This window comes from Nothobranchius furzeri, chromosome 5 (assembly GCF_043380555.1).
Source record: "Nothobranchius furzeri strain GRZ-AD chromosome 5, NfurGRZ-RIMD1, whole genome shotgun sequence".
Classification (NCBI taxonomy): Eukaryota; Metazoa; Chordata; class Actinopteri; order Cyprinodontiformes; family Nothobranchiidae; genus Nothobranchius; species Nothobranchius furzeri.
Window position 1 is genome coordinate 43,518,147 of NC_091745.1, and position 25,329 is coordinate 43,543,475.

General features: G+C 41.5%; 1 protein-coding gene across 1 annotated transcript in view; it reads right to left on the reverse strand.

Moving 5' to 3' along the window:
- Nucleotides 1-14,306: 14,306 nt before the first annotated feature.
- slc6a3 (solute carrier family 6 member 3) overlaps nt 14,307-25,329 on the reverse strand; it is a 48,439-nt gene continuing 37,416 nt past the window's right edge. The window contains exon 16 of the mRNA XM_015949116.3: nt 14,307-15,499. Within this exon, the coding sequence (XP_015804602.1) occupies nt 15,476-15,499 (24 nt within the window). The 3' untranslated portion in view covers nt 14,307-15,475. The remainder of the gene's footprint in view (nt 15,500-25,329) is intronic.

The following is a 25,329-nucleotide window of genomic DNA, read 5'->3' on the forward strand; positions in this document are numbered from 1 at the left end:
CGATGTGGCTTCTTGAGAAATGTCTCAAAGCTCCCAGTAATTAGGCAAATATGCAGAAAGGACAGTGGTCAAAGAAAACACTGAACACTGTGGTCCCTGAAGCCTCCGAACAGGTTATTTGGACATCATCTGGAAACCAGAAGCACTGAAATAAAAGGATCGGTCAAAAATGTAGACTTTATGTCATTTAAAAATGTAAATTTTCAGTGTGATATAAGTCAATAAAAGGCCCACTTTTAAGGTTCCCCATTCATATGTTTATGTTACGTTAGTAATAATTGGAGTTGGTGATGGTAAAATGTTGTATTAACTGGTGTTTACTTGGGACAATGTGTGTGTGTGTGTGTGTGTGTGTGTGTGTGTGTGTGTGTGTGTGTGTGTGTGTGTGTGTGTGTGTGTGTGTGTGTGTGTGTGTGTGTGTGTGTGTGTGTGTGTGTGCGTGTGTGTGTGTGTGTAACGGAAGGCAGTAGCGGTTTTAGGCACGGGCAGACAGGGCAGTTGCCCGGGGCGGCATTTTTTCATGACACAAAAGGGGCGCACAAGCGCGGAGTAAAAAAAAAAAAAGGAAATCTGCGCCGCACCGAGGTTTCCTATTATCTGTCTTATGACAGTGTCTGGATTGGAAACAGCAAGTTGGCGCCCCCTGCAGCTGCAGGCGCTCCTGCTGACTGAGAACGTTCACGTGCACCGTGTGTCTATGAAGAACAGGAAGGGGAGGGGTGCGGCGGGGGAATTCACCTCTGCGTCTTTCCCAAATGAATGAGCGTGCAGGGGCTGAATCAACTGTATTAACATGGCTAAAGTCAATCACATCTTGATGTTCTTCCATATTTCATTCATAACATCATAAACACAGGCCTATAATTCTTTCAGGTTTCTCTGAATTGTGTGAAATGGCCGAATAAAAAAAGGAAAAACAAAACGATTTTGTGGTCACCCCCCATCAAGGTCAAATTGTTTAGTCCTGACTAAAGGAAACTTACTGAGTCAGGAGACAAACAGAAGAGATGAACATAAAAAGGCTAAAACCACCAGGTGCCCGATTCAGGGGAAAAAAAAGAAAAAAGAGCAGAAAGATAAAGGTATTTAGCTCTCATGATGCATGTTTTCAATTTTTTGAACCAGTTAACTGGGATTTTAACGGTTAAATGCGGTCAACTAATTGCTAACAGAGCTAATAGGGCTGAAATATTTAAACGAATATTCAAATGGTTTGAAAAAAGTCCTCGAATCGTTTTTTACTGATTCAAACTAATTTGTTAAATGCTCGCTGCAGCCTGTGGCCTGCCTGAACAACAACAAACACATGTTGATCATGTTCACATAATAATAAATAAAACAACTCTACAAGCAGAAGAAAACACCCCAGTCACCACTAACTATCCTGTTTATTTATTGCAGATGGCTGCACTGATTATTTTTTACATGATTTGTTCTGTAAAAGTTGGCATTTTTGGTAGTCTACAGTTTTTTATGTCAGTTTAAATTACAATTTCAGAGGCAATTCTAAAATATTATGGATCATGATAAAGATCTATTGGAGATCTACCCCAACTTTTGGACTGCTCTGCCAGTCACTGTGGCTCAAGCTGAGAGGAGCTTTTCAAAACTTGATCAAGTCATACCTGAGGTCACCTATGTTTCAGGGGCGGCTCACTAACCTGGCTCTGATTAGTATCAATCACTCAGTAGGGGAGCAGATTTCATGTGATGACATTATTGATGACGTTGCATCAAGGTTAGGTTTTAATTTTAGTTTGTGTTTTCTGTTCTAAGTGCAATACTGTAGTGATTATCTTTAGTTTGTTACGTGTGAAATTGTTTTGCTATTTAGAATATTTATTATCTATTATGTTCATATATTCTTAATATTTAGTTATTGTTTGTTTTTGTATATTTGATTCTATATATTTTGATACAGTATATAATGTATAGTGCTTTACATTCTGACAACTTCATAGTAATTAATGTAAATATGTGCAACTTAGAAAAATGAATGTTCAACAGTCGTTCTAATAAAACATGCCTGTTTGTAGAAAACATGTGTGTGTTCATGCAGGTGGGGTGGTGTGGTGGTGGTGGTGGTGGTGGGAGGGGGGGGGGGGGGTTGGGGGGGGGGCGCTCAAAGGGGGCCTCGCCCGGGGAGTAATTCGATGTAGAACCGCCACTGACGGAAGGACATGATTATGTAGAAGCTACGTATAAGGAATAAGTAACTTGAACAAACATCACTTTCGTTTTTTGGGTGATTTTGAAAATACAAGTTTGTTCTAAGAACATTTGGCCGTTTTATTATTATCAAATGGGATTTGATGGCCTTTAAAAGCAAGGGCATCAATGCTTTGTTGAGCACAAATCCCCAAATAACATCTCTCATTAGACCATGTGGGTCCGATTTAAAAATATTTCTAAACATTTTTGGAGTTTTTGAATAAGCTTTAGTCAACCATGAACTAAATAACAATAGACATCCATCTATCCATTTTCTTCCGCTTATTCGGAGTCGAGTCGCGGGGGCAGTAGCCTAACTCGAGAGGCCCAGACTTCCCTCTCCCCAGCCACTTGGGCCAGCTCTTCCGTGGGAAGCCCAAGGCGTTCCCTGGCCAGGTGAGAGACATAGTCCCTCCACCGTGTCCTGGGTCTACCTTTAGTCCTCCTCCCGGTTGGACGTGCCCAGAAAACCTCACCAGGGAGGCGTCCAGGAGGCATCCTGACCAGATGCCCGAGCCACCTCAACTGGCTCCCCTTGATGTGGAGGAGCAGCGGGTCTACTCCGAGCCCCTCCGGGATGACAGAGCTTCTCACCCTATCTCTAAGGGAGAGCCTAGCCACCCTGTGGACAAATCTAATTTTGGCCGCTTGTATCTGCGACCTCCTTCTTTCGGTCACTACCCAAAGCTCATGACCATAGGTGAGGGTAGGAACATAGATCGACTGGTAAATCGAGAGCTTCGCCTCCTGACTCAGCTTTCTCTTCACCACAACAAACCGGTCCAACGCCCGCATCACTGCAGATGCAGCACCAAGCCACCTATCGATCTCATGCTCCACCGTTCCCTTACTCGTGAACAAGACCCCGAGATACTTAAACTCCTCCACTTGGGGCAGGACCTCATCCCTGACCCAGAGAAGGCATTTACCCTTTTCCAACTCAAGACCATGGACTCAGATTTAGACAATTAAAAATAAATGTTTTCCTGTCTCAATATATCCTCCAGAAAGTATTCTAAGCATGTGGCAACACAACTAAAGGGATGAGTCAGGAGGATTCAAGCTAATAAGACTTATTTAAAAGGAAGGATTTAATTAAACAAGCTGTCTCCCTCATCAAAGGAAACTTTGTTCCACAAGCAGCCCTGTAAGTGCAGTCTGAGAGCAAAGTGCTCTATTGAGAACTTGTGGGAAAATAATGTCTACCAGATGGAACTTGATGTAGAGCTTTACAAATTAGAAGAAATCATTTTTTTAAGATATAATCTGGACTTTGCAGGGAGCCATTGAAGTGCAGCGATATTTGGAGAAATGTCAAGTATCCTTCAAACTCTCTTCAGAACTCTGGCTTCAGCAGGTTGGATCAGATTTTGGTGAAGTTTGAAAATAATAAATTAACTGGATAGATTTTCTGCATCATTTATGGGTCATGGTGTTCTTAATTTGTGCATAAATCTGGCTTAAAGCAGCTTGAGTTGTAATAACAGGAAAATAACAACTTTTAATTTACTTGTGGCGAGACACTTTGATTGTTTTATGTTGAATAAAAGCTGTCTTCTATGTGAACCAATAATCTATTTATACACTGTTGGTGTATTTCAGTAAGGCAGACATGGACAGACTGTTGGGGCCTTCAGTCAAAACACACAATGGTCACAGAAATAACTTGAATCTGACAAAAGTGATAATATGGTAACTGGCCTTTATTTGATATAGCACCTTCTAGAGTCCTGGAACCCCCAAGGTGCTTTACAACACAATCAGTCATTCACCCATTCACACACTGGTGGTGATGAGCTACGTTGTAGCCACAGCTGCCTTGGGGCGCTCTGTCAGAGGCCAGGCTGCCGCGGTCTCTCCGACCACCACAAGCAGGCAAGGTGGGTTAAGTGTCTTGCCCAAAGACACAATGAAACTGACAGACTGAGCAGGACTCAAACCTACAACCTTCCAATCACGAGGTGGGCACTTAACTCCTGTGCCACCATCACCCTAAATAACAATTATATGAAATTTAAACAATAAAAGACAGACATTGCTTTTCCACCATGCTTCATCTGAATTACTAAAAAAATAAACTCATGAAACAGGCCTGGACAAAAACGATGGTACACCTGAATTAATATTTTGTTGCACAACCTTTTGAGGCAATCAAACGATTCCTGTAACTGCCAATGGGACTTCTGCACCTCTCAGCAGGTATGCTGGTGAAGGTTGTCAGTCATCCAGGTCATGATGATCCAAAGGGTTTTGAGTGAGGGCAACTGGACATCTTTGGTTTTCTAATCCCTTTGGACTCTCAGCAGGTATTTTGGCCCACTCCTCATGAGCAGACTGCTCCAGTTGTCTCAGGTTTGAAGCGCACCTTTTCCAGACAGCATGTTTCAGCTTTGTCCAAAGATACTCAATAGGATTGAAGTCAGGGCTCATAGAAGGCCATTCTTGGGTGTCCTCAGCTGTGTGTGTTTTGGGTCCTTGTCTTGTTGCAAGACCCTTGACCTGCGACTGAGACCAAGCTTTCTGAAGCTGGCCAGCACATTTCTCTCTAGAATACCTTTGATAGTCTTGAGATTTCATTGTAGCCTGCACAGATTCAAGACATCATGTGCCAGATGCAGCAAAGCAGCCCCAGAACATACAGAGCCTCCTCCATGTTTGACAGTAGAGACAGTGATCTTTTCTTGATATACTTCATTATTCCATCAGTGAACATAGAGCTGATGTTTCTTAGCAAAAGGTTCCATTTCTGTCTCATCTGTCCATAGGACCTTCTCTCAGAAGCGTTATGGCTTGTCAACATGTAGTTTGGCGTATTCCAGTCAGACTTCTTTGTGATTTGTTTTCAACAATGGAGTCCTCCTTGGTCATCTACCATGTAGTCTACTTTGGCTCAAACAACAATGGGTGGTGTGATCTGACACTGATGTTCCTTGAGTTTGAAGTTCACCTTGGATCTCTTTGGAACATTTTATGAGCTGTTTTGTTACCATTTGAATTAAAACATCTGTTACGGCCGCCACCGTTTTGGAGCCCAGTGATGTGCTGCACTCCGTTTTCCTGTGCAGAAGTGTAGCACCTTGGGCAGCTGCTCCTTGGGAAGCACCAAAGCTGCAGTCACGCCCAGCTGGGACTTTTCAACTCATCAGCTGGCCCTTCAAAAGCGGCCAGCTGGAGCTCATCAGGGGAGAGAAATATTTGTAGGTTGCAGCAGCAACGTGTGCTCTCCCCTTGGTGGTTATCTCGGTCTTGTGGTTTAAACCAAGTTGTTTTGCTTACTTCTTGTGAAGAAGTAACCTTAGGACTTTTTGTGTTTGGGACAATTTGAGTTAGAAGGTAATTTTGGTTTGGTGAGTCTTTTAGACCATATTTGGTAAATTACCTGGTGGGGTAGTCCCCTTTTTGAAGTCTCGGTTTACTGAGCTATTTTGGCCATTCTGACAACTTTAGTTAATTTAGTACTTTTGTTTGGTTTGTCTTTTAGACAAACCTTTGTTTAACTACTTGGTGGGGATGTTGCCCATCATCTTAAGTTCCAGTCCCTTTTACTAAAGGAGGTTTATTTTAGGAATTATAGTGGTTGGTCCTCTGGACATTTTCAGTTAATTAATTTTAACTTGGTTGATTTCTTGGTAAGGGTTTTGACTCCTTCTTTTGGTTTCATTTCTTTTTAATAAAACCTTTGTAAAGACAAGGACACTTTGAGTTTGGGTTTTGTTTAGTCAAGCCTTTTCTCCCCCATTAGGGTTACTTTGCGTTATACTCGTCCTTCTTATGTTTATTCCCCTCTCCTTCCTAGCAGAGCCCACAGAGGGGTGTAACATCTCATTGATTTGTCATCAGTTTTCCTCCTGCAGCCACATCCACGGAGATTGGCTACAGTTCCATGGATCTGAAATTTCTAAAAAAAAAAAAAACATGCACAACTGTGGTCACAGGAACATCTATCTGACTGGAGATGGTCTCATAACTTTACCGTTAACATGCTTGGCTATCATTTTCTTTATAAACTCCTGAGACGATTTTTCCTTTGCTTCCTCTGGTCCATATTGTGTGTGTGTGGTACACACCATGTCAACAAACAACACAGTGACTACATGGAGTCCTATAAATAGGCCTACTGACTGATGACAAGATTGTAGACACCTGTGATGCTAATTAGTGGACACACCTTGAAATAACACGTGCCTTTGGTCACATTTTAAGTTTTTTCTAGGGGTACCATTGTTTTTGTCCAAGCCTGTTCCAAGAGTTTATTTTTTTTTAAATTCAGTTGAAGCATGGTGGAAAAAGCAATGTCTGACTTTAATTGGTTGAATTTCATACAATTTTTACTTATAATTTTTTTTTTTCAGATTCAAGTTATTTCTGTGACCACTGTGGTTTTTTTCTTTCATTGACCGAAAAGTATCAACAATGTTGTCCGCGTCTGTATAACCTGTCTGTCAACTGAAGAACATATGGTCCCTGATCTTCTATTGCAGTTTCCCAGAATTGGGTCAGGACCTGTTGAGATGCATGAAACAGTAAATTCTTGGGTGCGTTCTTGAAATAATCTTTAGAAATAAAATTAAAACTGACAATTTAAGTTTTATTTTGCAAAAAAATGTTGAAGCCAAAATCACCAAACTTTATTTTTTACTGATATCACACAAAGAAAATAACAAAAAATAAATAAGATTGTAATTTTTGGGAAAATGTATAAGAACAGAGTTATCTTTTTTCAGCAAATAAACTCAAAAAAAGCTAAGCTTTTTCTGATTTCATTTATGTTTACTTAGCTTTGTACCAACGTTTGCAAAGTTCAACCAAGAATATTTAGCGTTGCAAATCTTTGCCACTGTCATTTTATGAGTCCAAAGCTAAAAGGTGAATAAAATCATGTTCAATGCATGCTACTCTCCACTAGAGGGAAGCACCCACCAACTAAAACTGATCTTATAGAGTTCATTATTGCAATAAAATAAGTTGTTTGAGTGAGTTAGTGAGTAATGATTATCGTAGCACTTTTCACAGAAAGAATCACAAAGTGCTTCACAACAGTAAAATGAATAAACATAAAGGATGCCATAAAGAGTGCCAACCATAAAATCAATAAAAACACAATATAAACAGATTGTTTACCTCCAGCTAAATGTTAGTAAGACCAAGGAGATCATTGTCAACTTCCAGAGAGGCCACAACAACTACCCCCCATTGGCCATCGACGGCGCTGCGGTGGAGAGAGTGAGCAGCACGAAGTTCCTGGGGGTGCACATCAGGGAGGACCTCTCCTGGACCACCAACACAGCTTCACTGGCCAAGAAAGCACAGCAGCGCCTCTACTTCCTGTGCAAACTCAAGCGGGCAAGTGCTCCACCACCCATCCTGATCACATTCTACAGAGGAACTATTGAAAGCATCCTCTCCAGCTGTATCACTGTGTGGGGCGGTAGCTGCACTGACTATAACAGGAAAGCTCTACAGCGCATTGTGAGAACGGCTGAGAGGATAGTTGGTGCACCACTCCCCTCCCTGCAAGACATTTACACCACTCGCCTCACCCGTAAAGCCATCACAATTGTCAACGATGCCACCCACCCTGCGCACTGTCTGTTCAGCCTCCTGCCCTCTGGAAAGAGATACAGAAGTCTCCGCTCCCGCACTACCAGGCTCACCAACAGTTTCGTCCACCAGGCTGAGACTGCTGAACTCTCTTCCCTCACAGATCCCAGCCAGCAGAATCACTAGGGTGACAGGGGTATAGGATGACAGACTGGACCCTACACCCCACCCCACACACACTCACACACACACACACACACACACACGCACACGCACACGCACACGCACACACACACCACACCCCACACACACACACGCACACACACACACACCACACCACACACATACACATTATACAAAAAGGAAATAGTGGTTGAACCAATAATGGGGTAAACATTTCTGATTGTAAACAACTACCTCTGCATAGAAATTGCACACACCTGCTGCTATGTGTTTTGCATATTATTAGCGATATTTATCTGTTTAATATTATCTTATTGTTAGGGATGTTTTTTGTTTTGTTATTGTTGTGCATCTGCACTTTATGTAAATGTCTACGCATGGGACAGTGTGAAACGTAATTTCAATTCCTTGAATGGCAAGCACATTCGAAGAATTGACAAATAAAGTATTCTATTCTATTCTATTCTATTCTTGTTTGACTTTATTGAAAGTGTGCCGTTTCACTAGACTACTGCAATTGTGTTGCCACACGCCACATGCGACAGCTGGAAAGCAGGCTTGATGACATAGTCAATTAAATTCAAAGGAAACAAGTTTTAATGCAACTTATTACTCATGCACTATTTTATTGATAGCCTTGGTGGTTCCAGTTAAAACTACTATCTGGTTGTTGACTGTGTAGATCTTCTTGACCCAATGTTAGGACAAAGACTGCATCACATACAGTACAGTGCACCTCAAAAGATGAATACATTTTCTTCTATCTCTCTCCATGAGTTTCAACAGCGCTGGTAGCAAGACATGAAATTATACATAATTGCTGTTGTTTTACTGGAGGCGATAATGACACCTTTTAAAACTGTATGCTTCAGAGGCCAAAATTGCCTTCCAATTGCTCTGGACTGACAATGCTTAGAAAATCCACACCGTCAAGCATTTGTCACTGTGCAATACTAAATTCAACAAATGGAGGCAAGGTCATGTCAACAGACCATTTACTGAGCCCATACCCAAAAGTCAATGTCTTTCCTGAAAATATTTATAAAATTTTACTGTTTTCCGCTGAACCAGTCCCACAGAGTTTATTTTTATTTATTTTTTTATTAAGAATTCAAGCTATGGTAGTCAGAAGGTCTGAAGATGGTTCAAAACAAACTATTTTTGCAGCCTTCGCTTTTTTTATTTCACTTTGTACATACTCCAAAATGTTAAGAGGAGGGATAACTGACAGATCATTTTAAAGAGGACATATAATACAAAACTTAACTTTTGCATCCTTTTGTGCTGCCATGTATGTTTCTGCCTCCATAAGCACTCATGTGAAAAAGAACTTGTCTGTCATGGTTTGATTTTAGGGATCATGTGCCTAAAACAAGCTGTTTCAAAAAGTCTCTTTTTGTGATGTCACAATCGGGAAAATAGTATAGAACCAACTTTCACGAGAGCTGCTGCTGCTGCTGAAGATGCAGCAGTGCTACTCTGAGCCCTTGCAAGATACCAAAGCTTCTCAGCTTATAGCAGAGCGGTGGATGGGCTGGAGTGGCCAGCTCCAGCTTGTTTCCTTAAAGTGACTGAGCCCTGAAACGGCTCATTCTGGTAGGGAATGAAACTGTCAAAAATAAAACAGCTGAGAACGATTTATGTGAGAGAGATTTAGTGCAAATAACTCCTTGATCATGTTTTGTATCAACTGTAGAACTGAGTCACAATGTCTTCTTTAAATGAATATCACCCTCTCAGAGCTCTTTAATAAATATTGTTCCCAAAATAAAATTTCTACTGTGTGTAAAAGGGTTCAGGGTGCCTGAAAAAGTCAAGCAGCACTGTGAGTGCCTCTTGAAGTTAATACATATGTGGGATCATGGCGTCAACAGTGACTAGCAGTGGCTACATGCAAATATGACGGCATCTGCAGTTTGCTGCTCATTCAAATGAACTGCAAATATAAAAGTGATCAATGTTAAAGTGAATATTCAAAAACCTCTCATTGAAGCTATCACTAAAAAATGTAAACCAATGACTTATGTAGAGGTTAGGCTACCACTTGTCTAGCAGTTTCAATGTTAAATCCGGTAAAATCTATAGTACATGAAGCTCGTAAAGAAAAATAATAACGGGATTGAGGTTGCTATTTGTGGGGTGAAATAGGACAAAAAAATCAAGGCAATGTAGAGTTTATTCACAAGTCAGATCGTGTTGTCTTTTGCTGTCAAACCCTGTGCAGATAAAACTAAACAAGAGGAAAGAAACTTATTTTACATTTACAGTGATCTCTGGTAGGAATGAATGCCTTGCAAGCCGCACTCAGGGGGAAAATGTCCAGATACGTCACTGATCAGCACAGACAAGTCTGCTGCAGCAGACAGCAGGATTTGGAGTGTTATTTCCTGATATTACAACATCATGCCTTGGACTGAAAAAGAGCCACGCGACTCTACGAATTATTCAGTTTGGTCTGTGACATGGATGTTTTACTTCCACAAGGAGTCGCTAATGTTAGCTTCTATAAGCTGAGACGTTCTCTGCTGTTTCCTGGACGCTAAACCAGCAACAACCTTCCCTGGGTAAGTCCATGAATGTTCAGTGACAATGTGACGTAGATCTGTCAGGCTTTTCTAATGGTAGAGTTTCACAGACAGTTTATTTTTTCTCAGAGGCTAATGCAGGAGTAGGGATGTGTATTGGTGAAATTCTGGCAATACGATACATATCACGATACACAGAGACAATACCGTATATCACGATACAGGGAGACAACACCATACATATCACAATACAGGGAGACGATGCAATATATCACAATACTGGGAGACAATACAATAAGTATCACGATACAGGGAGACGATACTATACGTATCACGATACAGGGAGACGATACTATACATATCACAATACAGGGAGCCAATACAATATATCATGATACAGGGAGACGATACGATACTTATCACAATACAGGGTGCCGATACGATTTATCATGATACAGGGAGACAATACGATACGTATCACAATACAGGGTGCCGATACGATACGTATCACAATACAGGGAGACGATACGTATCACAATACAGGGTGCCGATACGGTATATCATGATACAGGGAGACGATACAATATGTATCACAATATAGGGGGACGATATGTCACGATATATTGTGATACATTCAGTCAGACGACATTAGCATTTTTTAGACTGAAATGATTGTAGGAAAATTCAATAAGCAGTCCAAACTGGTACATAACATGTTTAACATGAGGTATCTGAACCACAATAGCAACATAACATCTATGATAGCTTCCAGTCAGAGCTTATTCTACTGAAACAGCTCTTCTTAGGGTCTCTAATGACCTTCTGACTCACAGTGATGCAGGGGACTGTTCTGTTCTGGTCCTGCTGGACCTGACTGCAGCCTTTGAGACTGTTGACCATCACCTGCTACTGGAGAGGCTGAGAGACTGGGTAGGCCTATCAGGATCTGCTCTGGAGTGGTTCTCCTCTTATCTCTCTGAGCACTCCTTTTATGTGGCTGTCTCCAAGTTTAGGTCCTCCACCACCTCTCTTACCCATGGTGTCCCACAAGGTTCTGAGCTGGGGGCTCTGCTCTTCCTCCTCTATCTGCTTCCTCTTCAGCTGTTACACACCTGCTTAGACTCTATCAAAACCTGGATGGCTGGGAGCTTTCTTCAGGTGAATGAAGATAAGACTGAGATCCTCGTCTGTTCCCCAGACAAGCTGGTTCCCAAAGTCAGAGACTCTCTTGGTCAGCTTGCTTCCCACACCAAACCATCTGTCAGGAATCTTGGCGTGACCTTTGACCCAGCTCTCACCCTGGATTCTCATGTCAGTTCTCTTGCTCGCTCTTCCTTTTTCCATCTCAGGAACATTGCTAAGCTGAGTCCCATTCTGTCTCGCTCTGAACTTGAGACAGTTATCCACACCTTCATCTCCTCACGCTTAGACTACTGTAACTCTCTTTTCACGTGTCTGAGCAGAACCTCCCTGAACTGTCTACAGGTGGTTCAGAATGCCTGTGCTCGGCTTCTGACCAAGTCCTCCAAACACACCCACATCACCCCGCTTCTCCTCCAGCTTCACTGGCTGCCAGTCAACTTCAGGGTTCATTTCAAGATCCTGGTTCTGGTCTATAGGGCCTTACATGGACAAGCACCATCTTACATTGGTGATCTTCTTAGTCCCCACACCCCCAGCAGGTCCCTGAGGTCCAGTGATCAAAGCCTACTGGTTGTGCAATGCACCAGGCTAAAGACCAAAGGTGACAGATCATTTGCTGCTGTGGCCCCCAGACTCTGGAACTCTCTCCCCCTGAGCCTGAGATCATTGGACTCAGTGGTCTCCTTTAAAAAGCAGCTGAAGACTTACTTGTTCAAGCTGGCTTTTGTATGACCTTCTTCACAACAGTCTCTTTATTCTGCTCTCCCCACCTATTCCACCTTCCTCAGGAACCACTGATTTCCCCTTTTCCTATTCTTTCTCTCTTTCTTAACATTTTTTACCACAATTGTCTCATCTTGCTCATTTTAAATATATTTTTAAACATTTTCTAGATGCTTTTTTATATTTTGACATTTTTTTTATTTTTGTGAAGCACCTCATGATTTTTTATCTTGAGAGGCGCTATAGAAATGATATTTTCTTCTTCTTTCTTTCTTCTTCTTATCTGAACCATAATAGAGGGATTTACATTTCAGTGGTGGAAACAAAACCCATTGCACACTGCTGCCAACTAGCAGTCGGTGTTTGAATTGCACCAAAAGAAAAGAAAATAAATAAATGTTTGCATTAACCCTTTGATGCATAATGGTCACTACAGTGGACAGGTACTCAAAATTGTTATTTATTTATTTTTACTATTAAGCACAGCTGTTGAAGACTTTATTGCATTTGAGCCCCTCCATTTGGACTTCAGTAAGTCAAGCCAACATATTTCATGTTCAGATTGCATGCATTCCACTGAGGTGGACATATAATAAACTATGTGTAAATTAAATGTTACAAAAAATATGTAAATATGAAATTAGTTTCATTCACACCTAAAGATGAATGAAAAAAATTGTTTAAAAAATCATGGTTGAAGATTTCATAATTCATGCATCAAAGGGTTAAAGTTATTCAAAAATGTCAACATGTGGCTTTGAAAATTGATGTTATATCACAGGGAAAAATATTGCAATATATTGCCATATCGGTATTTTCTTATATCCTTATACAGGATAGAGGTGTAGGAGACTGTTTTCATGTTGAGAAAATGAGCTGCAAAAATAACCTGTCATGATCCTCGTGCCGAGGTGAGTGCTCCTCCTAAATTAACAATCTTTGAGGTTCTGTGTCCCACGGGTGAGGAGCAGAGGGTCACCAGGTGTGCTGAATGCTCCTAATGCTCAATCATTAGGAGCTTGGGTTTAAAAGGCGGATGGAGACACCACTCGAAGCCGGATGATTACTCCAGTATTGGTAACGCCTGCCACTTGTTTGCTCGTAGTAGTTTGACCTCGCATGTTTGGATTATTTGGATTTCGACTTTGGACTGTTTTTGTCTGGATTACGATTTTGAGCTTGCTCCTGAAGCTCCGTCTGTTAGCCCTCCTAGGATTACCACCATAACCTTCACCGATTCTGCTAATAACCACGGATCTTCATACATGTCCCATCCTCCTCCACCGCTCCTGCATTTCCCCTCTCTGCTTCCTCACCTCCCGTTCCGGCTGGATCGCCACACTCGTCACCTTGGCACCTCGCTTGTCCCGCAGCTCACTGAGCTAAGAACTCTGAACAATTGCCCACTGCATCATTCACTGGATTTCAGTGCTCCTTTAGTTCCTGTTTGTTTAATAAAAGACTTTAATTTCTTACCTCCTGACTCCCGTGCTGATTCTGCATGTCTTGGGTTAAACGCGTTCCACAAGTCATGACATAACCCAACAGATACATTTCTTTGCATTTCATTCAGGGGTCATCTTAAATTGGTGTTTTCTGTCATTTTGTTGTCTGTCTCTCTTGCTGGTGCTGTGGATTTTCAATGTTTAAGTTTCTTGTGATTGTAACAAACATTTCAAATGGTTGGTCACACTTTGAAAGGCTAAATTATCGATATTCTTAGATTTAATAAAAAAGTAAATATCTCTGGAGACTGCATGATCAATGTCTCATTTAGAAGGCAAAAAAATAGAATCAGATCAATTTCTTTTGATTGTAGACATGTCTTAACGTGGAATTTTGGATTATATCAGACTAAAATATTCTTTTAAAAATAAACTTGGTTTTACCAGGTAATAAAATATAAAATAAATAACATTGCAGATAATTGATATAATCAAGGTAAAGTTAATTACTAGAAGACAATTTTAAATGGAACAGTTTTATTGATTATACTTCATGAGACAGTACAAAAAAAATCGTCAGAAACACCAGTGGGCACAGTACAGCAGCACAGGCATACAACTTGGGACACAATTAACCCATCTGTGTGTTACATGTACCACAAGGGGAGAAAACACGTCCGTACTGACCTGTTAGTGTAGTTTCTGATTCAACAGAAAGAGCTTCAAAAATAATAAAACAAAGATAATCTGGACTTTTCATATAACTCTCTTCTAGCTCCTTAAGGCTAATATTTATCTATCTATATATTTGTTAATAGTATTTGTAAATAAATATTTTACATAACAATACAATACAAGTCTCTCTACATTACATTTACCTACACATATATATATCATTTACTTTGTTAATTACATCGCACACCATTTAATTGCAGTTGGATAAAAAGCAGTGTTTTTGAAACAGTCTTGAATTACAGATTAGGATTGAGTCAACTGTGAAAATAAAGCTCAGTGCCTTCTACAGGAAAAGTTATGGATAATCCCAGTCAAAGAGAGGACTAAAAACTTAAATGGCTTAAAGAGAGAGGAAGTCATGACAAACTGTTTTAAATTAAAACAGAAATCTAGTTTTTTTTTCTCAAAGGTCTAGAGACTGAAAAATATAATGCACCTCACGCCCCGCTCCCTACTTCTGTGACTATTATTCATCTCATCAGTTTAAGGGGTGATATATACATATTTTAAAGACCGCTCTATAAGTAATTTTATCAACTCTGCATCAGTCTTGGTACATCCTCAAACACATTTGCATGCTCTGTTATTGATATCAGTACATAAACGAATGGCTTTACTTGAAAGTTTATCATCAGTGTCAGTTCACTTCTTAAGCTGATGAGACGAAGAATTTATGAAAAAAAATGCACTGTTTGACAATCTCGGCTGGTAAAGGTAGGGCCAATGCACAGTTTTACACACACTCACGTCGTCAAAATAAATTAACACTATAATTCATGTTCATAAGTTTTGTTTTGTTTTCTTTATGTTGGCACTTTTAGACTTTCCTCACCAGTGTTTTCGCCTGTGATCAGCTGAAATGACTGCCGTCTTCGTATCTCTTCTAACCTTTGTTGGTCATGCATTCCTTCACCCAAACGTCCTGACATCCTTCCTCGTTCACTCTTTCAAACAGCTTTTCTGTAGATCTCAGACAACCAGCCAGTGCTGCAGCTGTGGGACAGAAACGTGGCAGCATGCCCATGAAATAAAACAATGAAAACATGGATAGTTCAAAACTTTTGAAAAGGTGAGATGGTTGGATTGTTTTAAAGGTGGAAAATGGAACATGAACACCATGTCTGGTGTTTGGAGGTTGTAGGTGCAACAACTGAACAAGGTTCATAGTCATCAGGATACCAGGTTTGCTGCCGATGCGTGGAATGCTTTATTTGGTTTCATCTGTTGTAAGCTTCACCTAAACTCCTTCTGGTTTTAGATCTTTTAATGGTTGCTCCTCTTTCGAGAAGGACAACAACATCGAAGGTATTTTCCACAGTGCCAGCCTCGCTGTTTGGCAACTCACAATGGCGCCCTCTACTGGCTGGTAGATGTAAACATAAACCCAGTGTCGTGCCATCAAAACTAATATTTTTTAACCCTCACACTGTCTTCATGGGTGACCCCGCCAGGAAATTTTATCATTGAGCAGGATTGATGGTTTATCCCTTGAGGTCAACATGGCAGGGGTGAGGTGGTGCCATCGACATATATATATATATATATATATATATATATATATATATATATATATATATATATATATATATATATATATATATATATATATATATATATATACATACATACATACATATGGACAATGGGTTTCCATAGGCTCCAGTAACACGTTTTTGAGGAAAAATGGGAGGTGGCCACCACCGCAATTTTGACCGTGTCACAGGTTCCGTCAAGCCCAGACAATTCCACAAAAGGGAAGAGAGGTGGAGCTGAGGGTGGGGCTGTAAGGCTGGGATCAAATGACGACACCCGGTCGAACTGGCTACAAGCTAACCTGAAGCTAACGCGGAGGTGGGAGCTAAGCTAATGGAGGTAGCTACCTAGCTACAACCGGAGCTAACTCTGTAGAACACCAGCGGCCTGAAGCTCACACGGAGTTTGTGTGGAGGTTTGCAGCGCTTTTTCATGAAAACTATCTTTCTATGAATAAAAAAGTATTAAATCGGTACGTTTGTAAGTTATTTCCTTAATGAAAATATATTTTGCTTTGAGCAAGTTTTCAATATTTTTAACGTACCGTATTTTCCGGACTATAAGTCGCTCCGGAGTATAAGTCGCATCAGCCATAGAATGTATATTGAAGAGAAAAAAAAACATATATAAGTCGCACTGGACTATAAGTCGCATTTTGGGGGGAAATTTTATTATTTTTCTTACAAAATCTGAGACCAAGTATTTCACATTGCAAGACAGGTACCGGTAACAATAACAGAATAAACAACTCGGGCACAGCAGTGCGCCACGGTCTCCAGCAGAGGATGGCAGTGTTTGAAACCTTCCCAGCATGACGGGGAGCTCATTCCTGGGTCGGAGCCGGCCCGCAGCAGTGCGCCACAGGCTGCAGCAGGTGATGGTGGGGCAGAGGAGCTGAAACCTGGATCGGATTCAGCCCACAGCTGCATGCCACAGTCTCCAGCAGGTGATGGCTGAGTGTTTTTAGTTCCCTGCGTGGTGGGGGGGCTGGAACCTGGGTCGGATCAGGCCCACAGTAGGGTGCACCAGTCTCCAGCAGGTGGTGGCTGTGTGTTTTTAGTTCCCTGCGGGTCAGGGGAGCTTACTCCTGAGCTGGGTCAGGTGCATAACGGTGTGCCACGGGCCCCAGCAGGTGATGGCTGTGTATTTTTTATTTCCAGCGGGGACAGGGGAGCTCATTCCTGGTCCGGAGCCGTGTCGGTACAGGATCGGCTCGGGGTCCAGCACCCGCTGATGACATCACATTACTGCAAATCTACTCGGCTTTCACACATACATTTTGGAAAGACATCAGCAGTTTTGTCAATAAATTCTTGTTTGTTAACACCTAAATGTTTTCTTTATAATTGTAATTTGTTAATAAAACACCATATTATCTTTGTTTTGTAAAGAATGTGAAACTGCATAAAACCAACATCGGACTGACAAAAAAGACAACAGTTCTTTTATGTGAATCCACATCTGTTTGTGTTAATGTGGAGTTTGTCTGTATATTTCCTTAGTTGTTACCTAAATACATTCTTTGACTCAAAATATTACTTGGAGTCTTTCAATAAAGTTCTTATATTTTATTTAGCCCCATTACATCAACATCAAGAGCTTTTGAGGGTCAACGTTTATCATTTGCTTATATTTTACATTTCCTTTAGAAATTCAAACATATTTTCTCCAAAAAGTGTTGATTTTTGGACTACAGGACTACAGCCGCTAAGACTACGACCGCAAATTTGTTCTGACCAATCAAAATCATAATGTGATAACGTAACTTCCATAAGCTTCATGTTCAGCCAATCAACTACTTTGACATCATCGTCAGTCGAAAGACCCCGAGCAGATCCTGTCCCGACACCGGCCTGCAGCAGCGCGGTATAGCCTACATCAGTGGTTCCCAAACTTATTTAGCCGCGCACCCCCTTCTATGTCCCGACCATGTCGACGCCATCCCCCCCCCCCCCCCCCCCCCCCAGCCCCCACATCGGGGCATGGCACTATATATATATATATATATATATATATATATATATATATATATATATATATATATATATCAGATGTCAAGCTAAACAGACAGGGTTAAAAAAAATCCCTATCACTTTCATTTTTTAAATAGTAATTCGATACCATTACAATTTCCTTTGATTTCATTTTAAATAAATATTTAGAGTGCCCAGGTAGCACATAAACAATGCAATTTAACGGTTTTCTTAAAGTAGGAACGTTTAACCTGTGCGGCCAGAGCGCTCTCCTTCCTTCTGCTCTGCATAAACCTGAACTGATCACCTACTTGTGCGTAATCAAATGTCTATAGGGGAAAAGATGCAGCCATGATGTTCACTTTTACCTCAGACCGACTTATTGCTGTTTTATGGAGTGGCTGAATCTGTGATCCGCTGTCATGCGGACTGGAATAACACATGCTGCAGTAACATGAGATGTGGTCAGGTTCATGAGGAGTCACTGGCTGGAGCGGACCCGACTCATCCCAGAAGCTAATATCTTAATTTGACCTTGAATGAAAAATAACCTCTTAAAAGTTTTCCTCACGGTGGAGGCAGCGTTCATTTCTGCCTTCAGTCTGACGGCGCGCCGGAGTTAAAGCAGCGTGTGCGCTTATTGAATCTGTGTGTGTGTGTGTGTGTGTGTGTGTGTGTGCGTGCGGCACAGACGCTCAAGTCACCGCGTCTCGCGCTTTTTAAACCAATGTTGTAAAATGACTTCTGCCCAGCCCAGATGTGCGCACTTGTGCACCCGTGAGCCGTGGTTCAGCCGGAACGCGTCTGATCTCTGACAGACGCACTCTGAACTTCAGATCTTCAGCGCGCTGTCAATAGCCTGAATGGGAATCATTTCTTGTTATTTTATTACATCCACAATGTCCTGTGTGTGAGGTTTATAATGTCAGAACACCTGCATGAGACAGGTGTTAATAACAATCTGCCAGAATGACCACCTTCAGATTCCTCCAACACCGTTAAAAATGATCAAATGCGGAACATATCGGCGTGCGCAGGCCAGAGTGCTGAAGCTCGGCGCATTATTATTATTATGAAGTTAGGGCACATGTGGAGGACACGCACGCGTGCGACGGAACATATCGGCGTGCGCAGGCCAGAGTGCTGAAGCTCGGCGCATTGTTATTATGAAGCTAGGGCACATGTGGAGGACACGCGCGCAAAAATATACTTGTTTTCAATTACATTTATTGTGCCCACTTAATTTTTCTTTGGCCCACCCACAATTGAGTTTCTACGCTAATGGTGACATATGACAGACTTCTCTGAGCTCCGCAGCCACTTTTCATGTCGCGCACCCCCTAGCGGCAGCTCGCGCACCCACACTTTGGAAATCCCTGGCCTACATAATTTGGTATAAATCGCTCTGGAATAAAAGTTGCAGGACCGACCAGATTATGAAAAATAGTGTGACTTATAGTCCGGAAAATATGGTAGTTATTAGTTTTTGAGATAAATTAGCAGGCTAAATACATTTCATATATTTCTAAAACGTAATACTTGTTTGTATCTTGTACAGCCAAGTACCTTTTATTCTGGACTCAGTACAGTTCACCAAAAGTAAAGAGACATTATACAGATGAAGAAAGTGCAAGATAACTTACTGGAAGAAACGGAATTATCATAAGAATCAGAACAAGAGAGCCTGATATAAGTCATGTGAAAATAACAATGAAAAAGTATGTATGTATAATAGAAATACAAATATATTAGAATTAGTGTAACTCACTGTGATCCAAACAATAAATCAGCCATAGCTGATTAGCAATCATGAAATGAGGTTTGGGAGTTTTTAAGCTTCATTTTATTACGTATTTTCACGACCATAGGGCGCAGCTTCAGTTACGGGTGTCTTGTTGGTATTTAACACATTCAAAAGGCGCACCGGATAATAGGGCGTGGGCACGGTAAAACGTACCGGTAAAACATCTGTGCGGGCTTGGGACTCGGAACATATCTGTGCAAACCAGACATTGTGAAAATTATAAACAGCCAAAAGCATGCTTCACTTTACTGGTCTAGTCCTGGTTCAGACCTGGTTTAGAGCGCACGTGCACTTCCTGATTGCGTGCGCTGACGGCTCATGCTCTTCTAATGGGCACAGGAGGCAACTTCTCCTCTCCTCCATTCATTTTCAATGAGACATGCGCGACAAAGCGATAATCGCGGGTCTCCCTCCTACAAAAGCCGGGCGTACAACGGGAGGAAAACAAAATAAAGAAAGTAAATCTGTGTTTAGTGATCAGTTTTATTTGACATGAACACGACAAACACGCTTTCTTGACAATCTGTGTGAGTAAAAAACGTGTAGAAATAAAAACGAACAGGGAAATAGCAGGCGAGCAGTGTTGATGCATGATTGCGCATGCACCGTGAGCGGTTCTGGTACTTTTTTGGTCGCAGCTGCTCGCAGCGCCGCTTCAACAGTGCGATACCCTCACGGGGGACAAGCAAATTATCAAACACGCCAAAAGTCCGTGCGAGCTCACGATCGCACAGTTGAAGCGGTTTGCTGCGACCCAAAAAGTACCAGAACTGCTCACGGCGCATGCGCAATCATGCATCAACACCGCTTGCACACTATTTCTCTAATAACCCATGTTATTCGTTTTAATTTCGACACATTTTTTTACTCACAAAGATTGTCAAAAAAGCGTTTTTGTCGTGTTCATGTCAAATTAAACTGATCACAAAACAGATTTACTTTCTTTATTTCGTTTTCCTCATCCAACCCCCATAAATCCCTGTGTGTCATCCTGCAGCACTCCCGAAGGACAACAGGCAAGACAAAAAAGTCTGACGTGTTGTGTAAAAACTGCTATTTTTAGCATATTTTTAGGTCCGACGTGTTGCTACCAGACGTACAGTGTGAGCAGTCAGGTCGCATCCGAGAGCTCCATACATCTCCAAGCAAACAGGGAGAAGCTGATTATTATTATGTTTTAAATAGTAAAATCAGAAGTAAGATTTCACATAACTCTAGCAGCACCTTGTGAATCATATCTACCACTTTTTTAACGCTGAAATGCTTAAATAACCCTAATTTCCTCCAACCTGACACAGCCAAACAAAACAACGGGAGATTCACATCCCCTTATGCGCTGATGCGCTGTGTTGAAGTTCAGAATGTGTTTAGTTGGTAGATTTAACCACATACATTTTCCACATGAACAAAATCATATGTGTGTTATTAATAGGCCTAAGAAAATAGTGTGATTTGAATTGTGTTTTATTAAAAAAGGCAGCGGGAGCAAATATGAGTTTGGTCCACACGTTCACGCCACGCTCCTTGTCTTCTACTACGTTCGCGTCCTCACAACAACATAATAGGCGCACCGCACCATAGGACGCGGCGTACATTTTGGAGAAAATTTAAGACTTTTAGGTGCGCCTTATAGTCGTGAAAATACGGTACATTTTTTTCTTAGATCTGCTAAAAGGTCACCATGGCAGCCTGTGTGTCTTAAACGTCGGCTACACAAAGCAGCAAGTGTAAGTTCCAAGTATCTGTCTTGACCACTTCATGTATGGCTTTGTACTTTAAACAGCTCGGCCAAACCTGCTATTTTTTTCTCCATAGCCATTTGGATCATTGGAGACAGCTACGTGAGGCGTGGTGTCCAGAGAGCTGCAGAGACCCTCGGAGACAACCTTGGCCTCCCTGACGTCCGTGTCTCCTGGTTCGGTTGGGGCGGACTGAGGTGGAAAGACCTTCTCCTCTTCTTTTTCCACTCCCTGCGAGGAAGAGCAGCTCTTGATGTCCTTCTCATCCACTGTGGCGGCAATGACATGGGGGTGGTCAGAGTTGTGAAGCTGGTCAGCATGATGAAGGAGGACCTGCACCGGCTTCACCTTCTACACCCTCATATGATGATCACCATGTCATCCATCACCCAAAGGCGTAGCTGGAGGGCAGGTGTAAAACCAGCTAAATTTGAGAAGGCCAGGAGGTTTGTCAACAGTGTTATGGCTACTTTTATTTCTAGCTTAAATGGCGGCGTTGTTGTGCATCCTCACATCAGACACGACAGTCCAGGGACATTTTTGTCAGACAAAGTTCCTTTCACAAATAGGAGAAATGTTATATTTTTTTAACTAATATTACCAATTGTCTTAATGGCCAGCTCCAAAAGCCGTGAAAGACTTCCAGGTGGGAGTGTCGCTGCTTTAGAATTTTGCCTTTAGGACAGATTTATTTTCAGGCAAACAGGATAAACATTTCCCTGACTGTTATAGCTAATGTGTTGTTGATATCATTCATCTATAGCCATAACACTGTTAACAACTCTGTTCTTCCTTCACAACCCAGTGTTCCACTCACTCTGCAGCTCTCTGGGCCCATTTTATTATTTTACGTATTTTTTTAAGTGTACCGACACTTTGTGTCCCGTTGTTTTATAAAATCTAATGTAAAAAAAGTAATGTTTTTGCTCAATTACTGGAATTTCTTTGGTTAAGACAAAAAATGAGGGATGAATCATTTATGCCAAGTTGTTTCTACAACAGTCCAACAGTTTCTTAGCAGCCAATAGAAATGTGTTCTTTACTAACTTTACTTGGTTTAAAAATCTTACTAAAATAAACCTTAGAGGCTGCCACATTGCAAAACCCAATCATGCTTGTTATGTAAATATTAGCTTTGTAGATTTTTTTACAGATAGATATTTGTGTGCTAAAAAACCCATAAACTTAAATAATTTGTCATTCTTTATTGAAAAACAACAAAATACAGGTATACAGAAAGTGTGGGAAAAGGATAATATGAAAGTATTACTCTTTAAATGTAATGCTATTTATCTTTAACAAGAAAAACTCTAAAAATGTCCTGTACATCATCATGACAGACGAATGGTGGTCTGTCTGTCAGAATGTGCTGAACAGATTTGCTCTATCAAGAGGAGCCCTTTGTGTACGAGTTTATGTTATTGTAATATTGGTTTGGGTTATGCATCACCACATTAGCATGTAAATGCTGAACCAATCTGGAATAAAGAGGGTTGATAGAGGACAAAACAAGTAAATAAGGGAGAAATATAAAAACAACTAGGAATCCAACATAAAAAAACAGCAACCAGCTGCTGCACCTGTGACGAAACATTTCTAAGAATCATCAAGAAAACGTGGGATGAACAACTATAAACATGTAAACCATGAACAACAAACATCAACAAGCATGTGTTCGTGCGTGAGCTGGGATGTGAAGTGTGAGACCTCCAAGGATCAGGTGCACTCTGGAACTGCCCCAAGCACCAGGAAACCAGCAGCCACCACAGAGCACAGAACCAACTCAGACCACCTCCCAGACAGCCGAGCTCCTTGCTACAGATAACTCAGCAAGGCCACATCCAGAACCGGGCTGACACAGGTCATGGGCCACAGGACACAGGAGTCACACAGCAATTCCACCTGAAACAGAATCATTCAAATTAGAAACAAATACAACTGTTGTTCAGTATGACATAACTGTCATGATTATGAGACAGACTAAACCGACTTTTAGCCAGACTGAAAAAATGTTGCCATTTAGCCAAAGGTGGACAGTTGAGTTCTCTAGCACAGTCATAAGCCTTCAGAGAGTAAAAATGCAGTGTAGTTGCAAATTGCTTCAAGTTTTCAGAAAAAGATGATCTTTTCTTCTGATTTATTTTCTGAAACTGTCATGACTCCCATCCTTCACCCTCCTCTGCCTCCTCATTTACTCTTCATTCAGCTCACCTGGTCCCCTCACCAAGCTCCAGCCAAGCCCTGTTTTCCCTAGCAACCTCAGTCAGCATCACAATCAACTTCATTCATCTCACCTGTTCCTGCAATCAGCCTTCATCCTCTTCACCAGCTCCTGACTCCTCAGCTCATTACTCACACCTGTTTCTACCTGCTACAAAAGAACCAGCCATCCAGTCATTCACTGCTAGATTATTGAACGTTATTGCTAGTAAATCTTCCAGCCATTCTCCCTGCCTGTTTTCTGCCTCCGGACCTTGTTTTTCTCCTGACCCCTGCCTTGCATGCTGCCTGCCAGTTCGACCTTCGCCTGTCCTTGACTCCGTCTCCAGTCTCGCCCTCCTGGTAACTCTGCTGCAAATAAAAACTTTTTAAAAATCTCTTTGTACTGTGTTTGGCGTCATTACGGGTCTTCTGAGTTTGGATCGTGACAGAAACCATTCTTTTGGAACACCATCCAAACCATCAAGAAGAGAGGCACATTCAGTTGGTATTAGAAGTTTCTTCTGAAGAATTTTGGTGACACTTTTCAAAGAAGAAATTATTGCCTTCAATCTCCTTGTCTTCTGGGATTGCAATCTAAGCTTGTTCTGAATAGATAAATGATAAATGACCCGCACTTGTATGGTACCTCTCAGAGTAAGGACTCCAAAGCACTTTACACTACAGTGTATCATTCATTCATCCATTCACACACTGATGGTGATGAGCTACAATGTAGCCACAGCTGCCCTGGGGCGCACTGACAGAGACGAGGCTGCCGAGCACAGGCGCCACTGGGTCCTCCGACCACCACCAGCAGGCAAGGTGGGTTAAGTGTCTTGCCCAAGGACACAACAGCAGAATTCTCTGTCCAGAGCCGGGATCGAACCTGCAACCTTCCAATTACTGGACAACCCGCTCAGCCTCCTAGAAACTGCTGAACTACACGTACCTTTTCATTTGCTGACAGATCTCTCCTTTTAATCATTTTGGGAGACTGTGATTTGATAGCAATGGTCACTCAGGATGCTTTTTGGCTGTAATGGCTCAGTGTTAAACTGACAAGAGTCTGATTCATTCTGGTGTTGAACACTGTGACCAAAATGAGCAGTATCACACTCAACTGCTTGCAGAGGAATGTCATCATGTGGTACATTTTGAGTAACAAAGACCTCTAAAGCTGAGTCTTCACACATCATTATATTGCTCAGATCAACAGCAACTTTTATGGTACTGTCTTCCCCTGCATCTACATCTGCAACCTTCTCAAAACTATTTACAAAACAAATGGGGTTGTCACTTACCTTGTCATTCCTACTTCAATCAATCAATCAATCAATCAATCATACTTTATTAAGCCCAGAGGGAAATTGGAGAAGATGGAAGATGTTTTTTGACCTTAAAGGAAGAGAAGATTGTAGGTACAGCTGTGTCCTTCAGGCAAAGTCTCCCTAAAATAAAAATAAATAAATAAATAAATAAAGAGATTCACATATACACACACGTCAGACAAGGTCAATTTCTGTATCTCAAAAACCCACTGGTACACCAGAGCACTGTGTGTGTGTGTGTGTG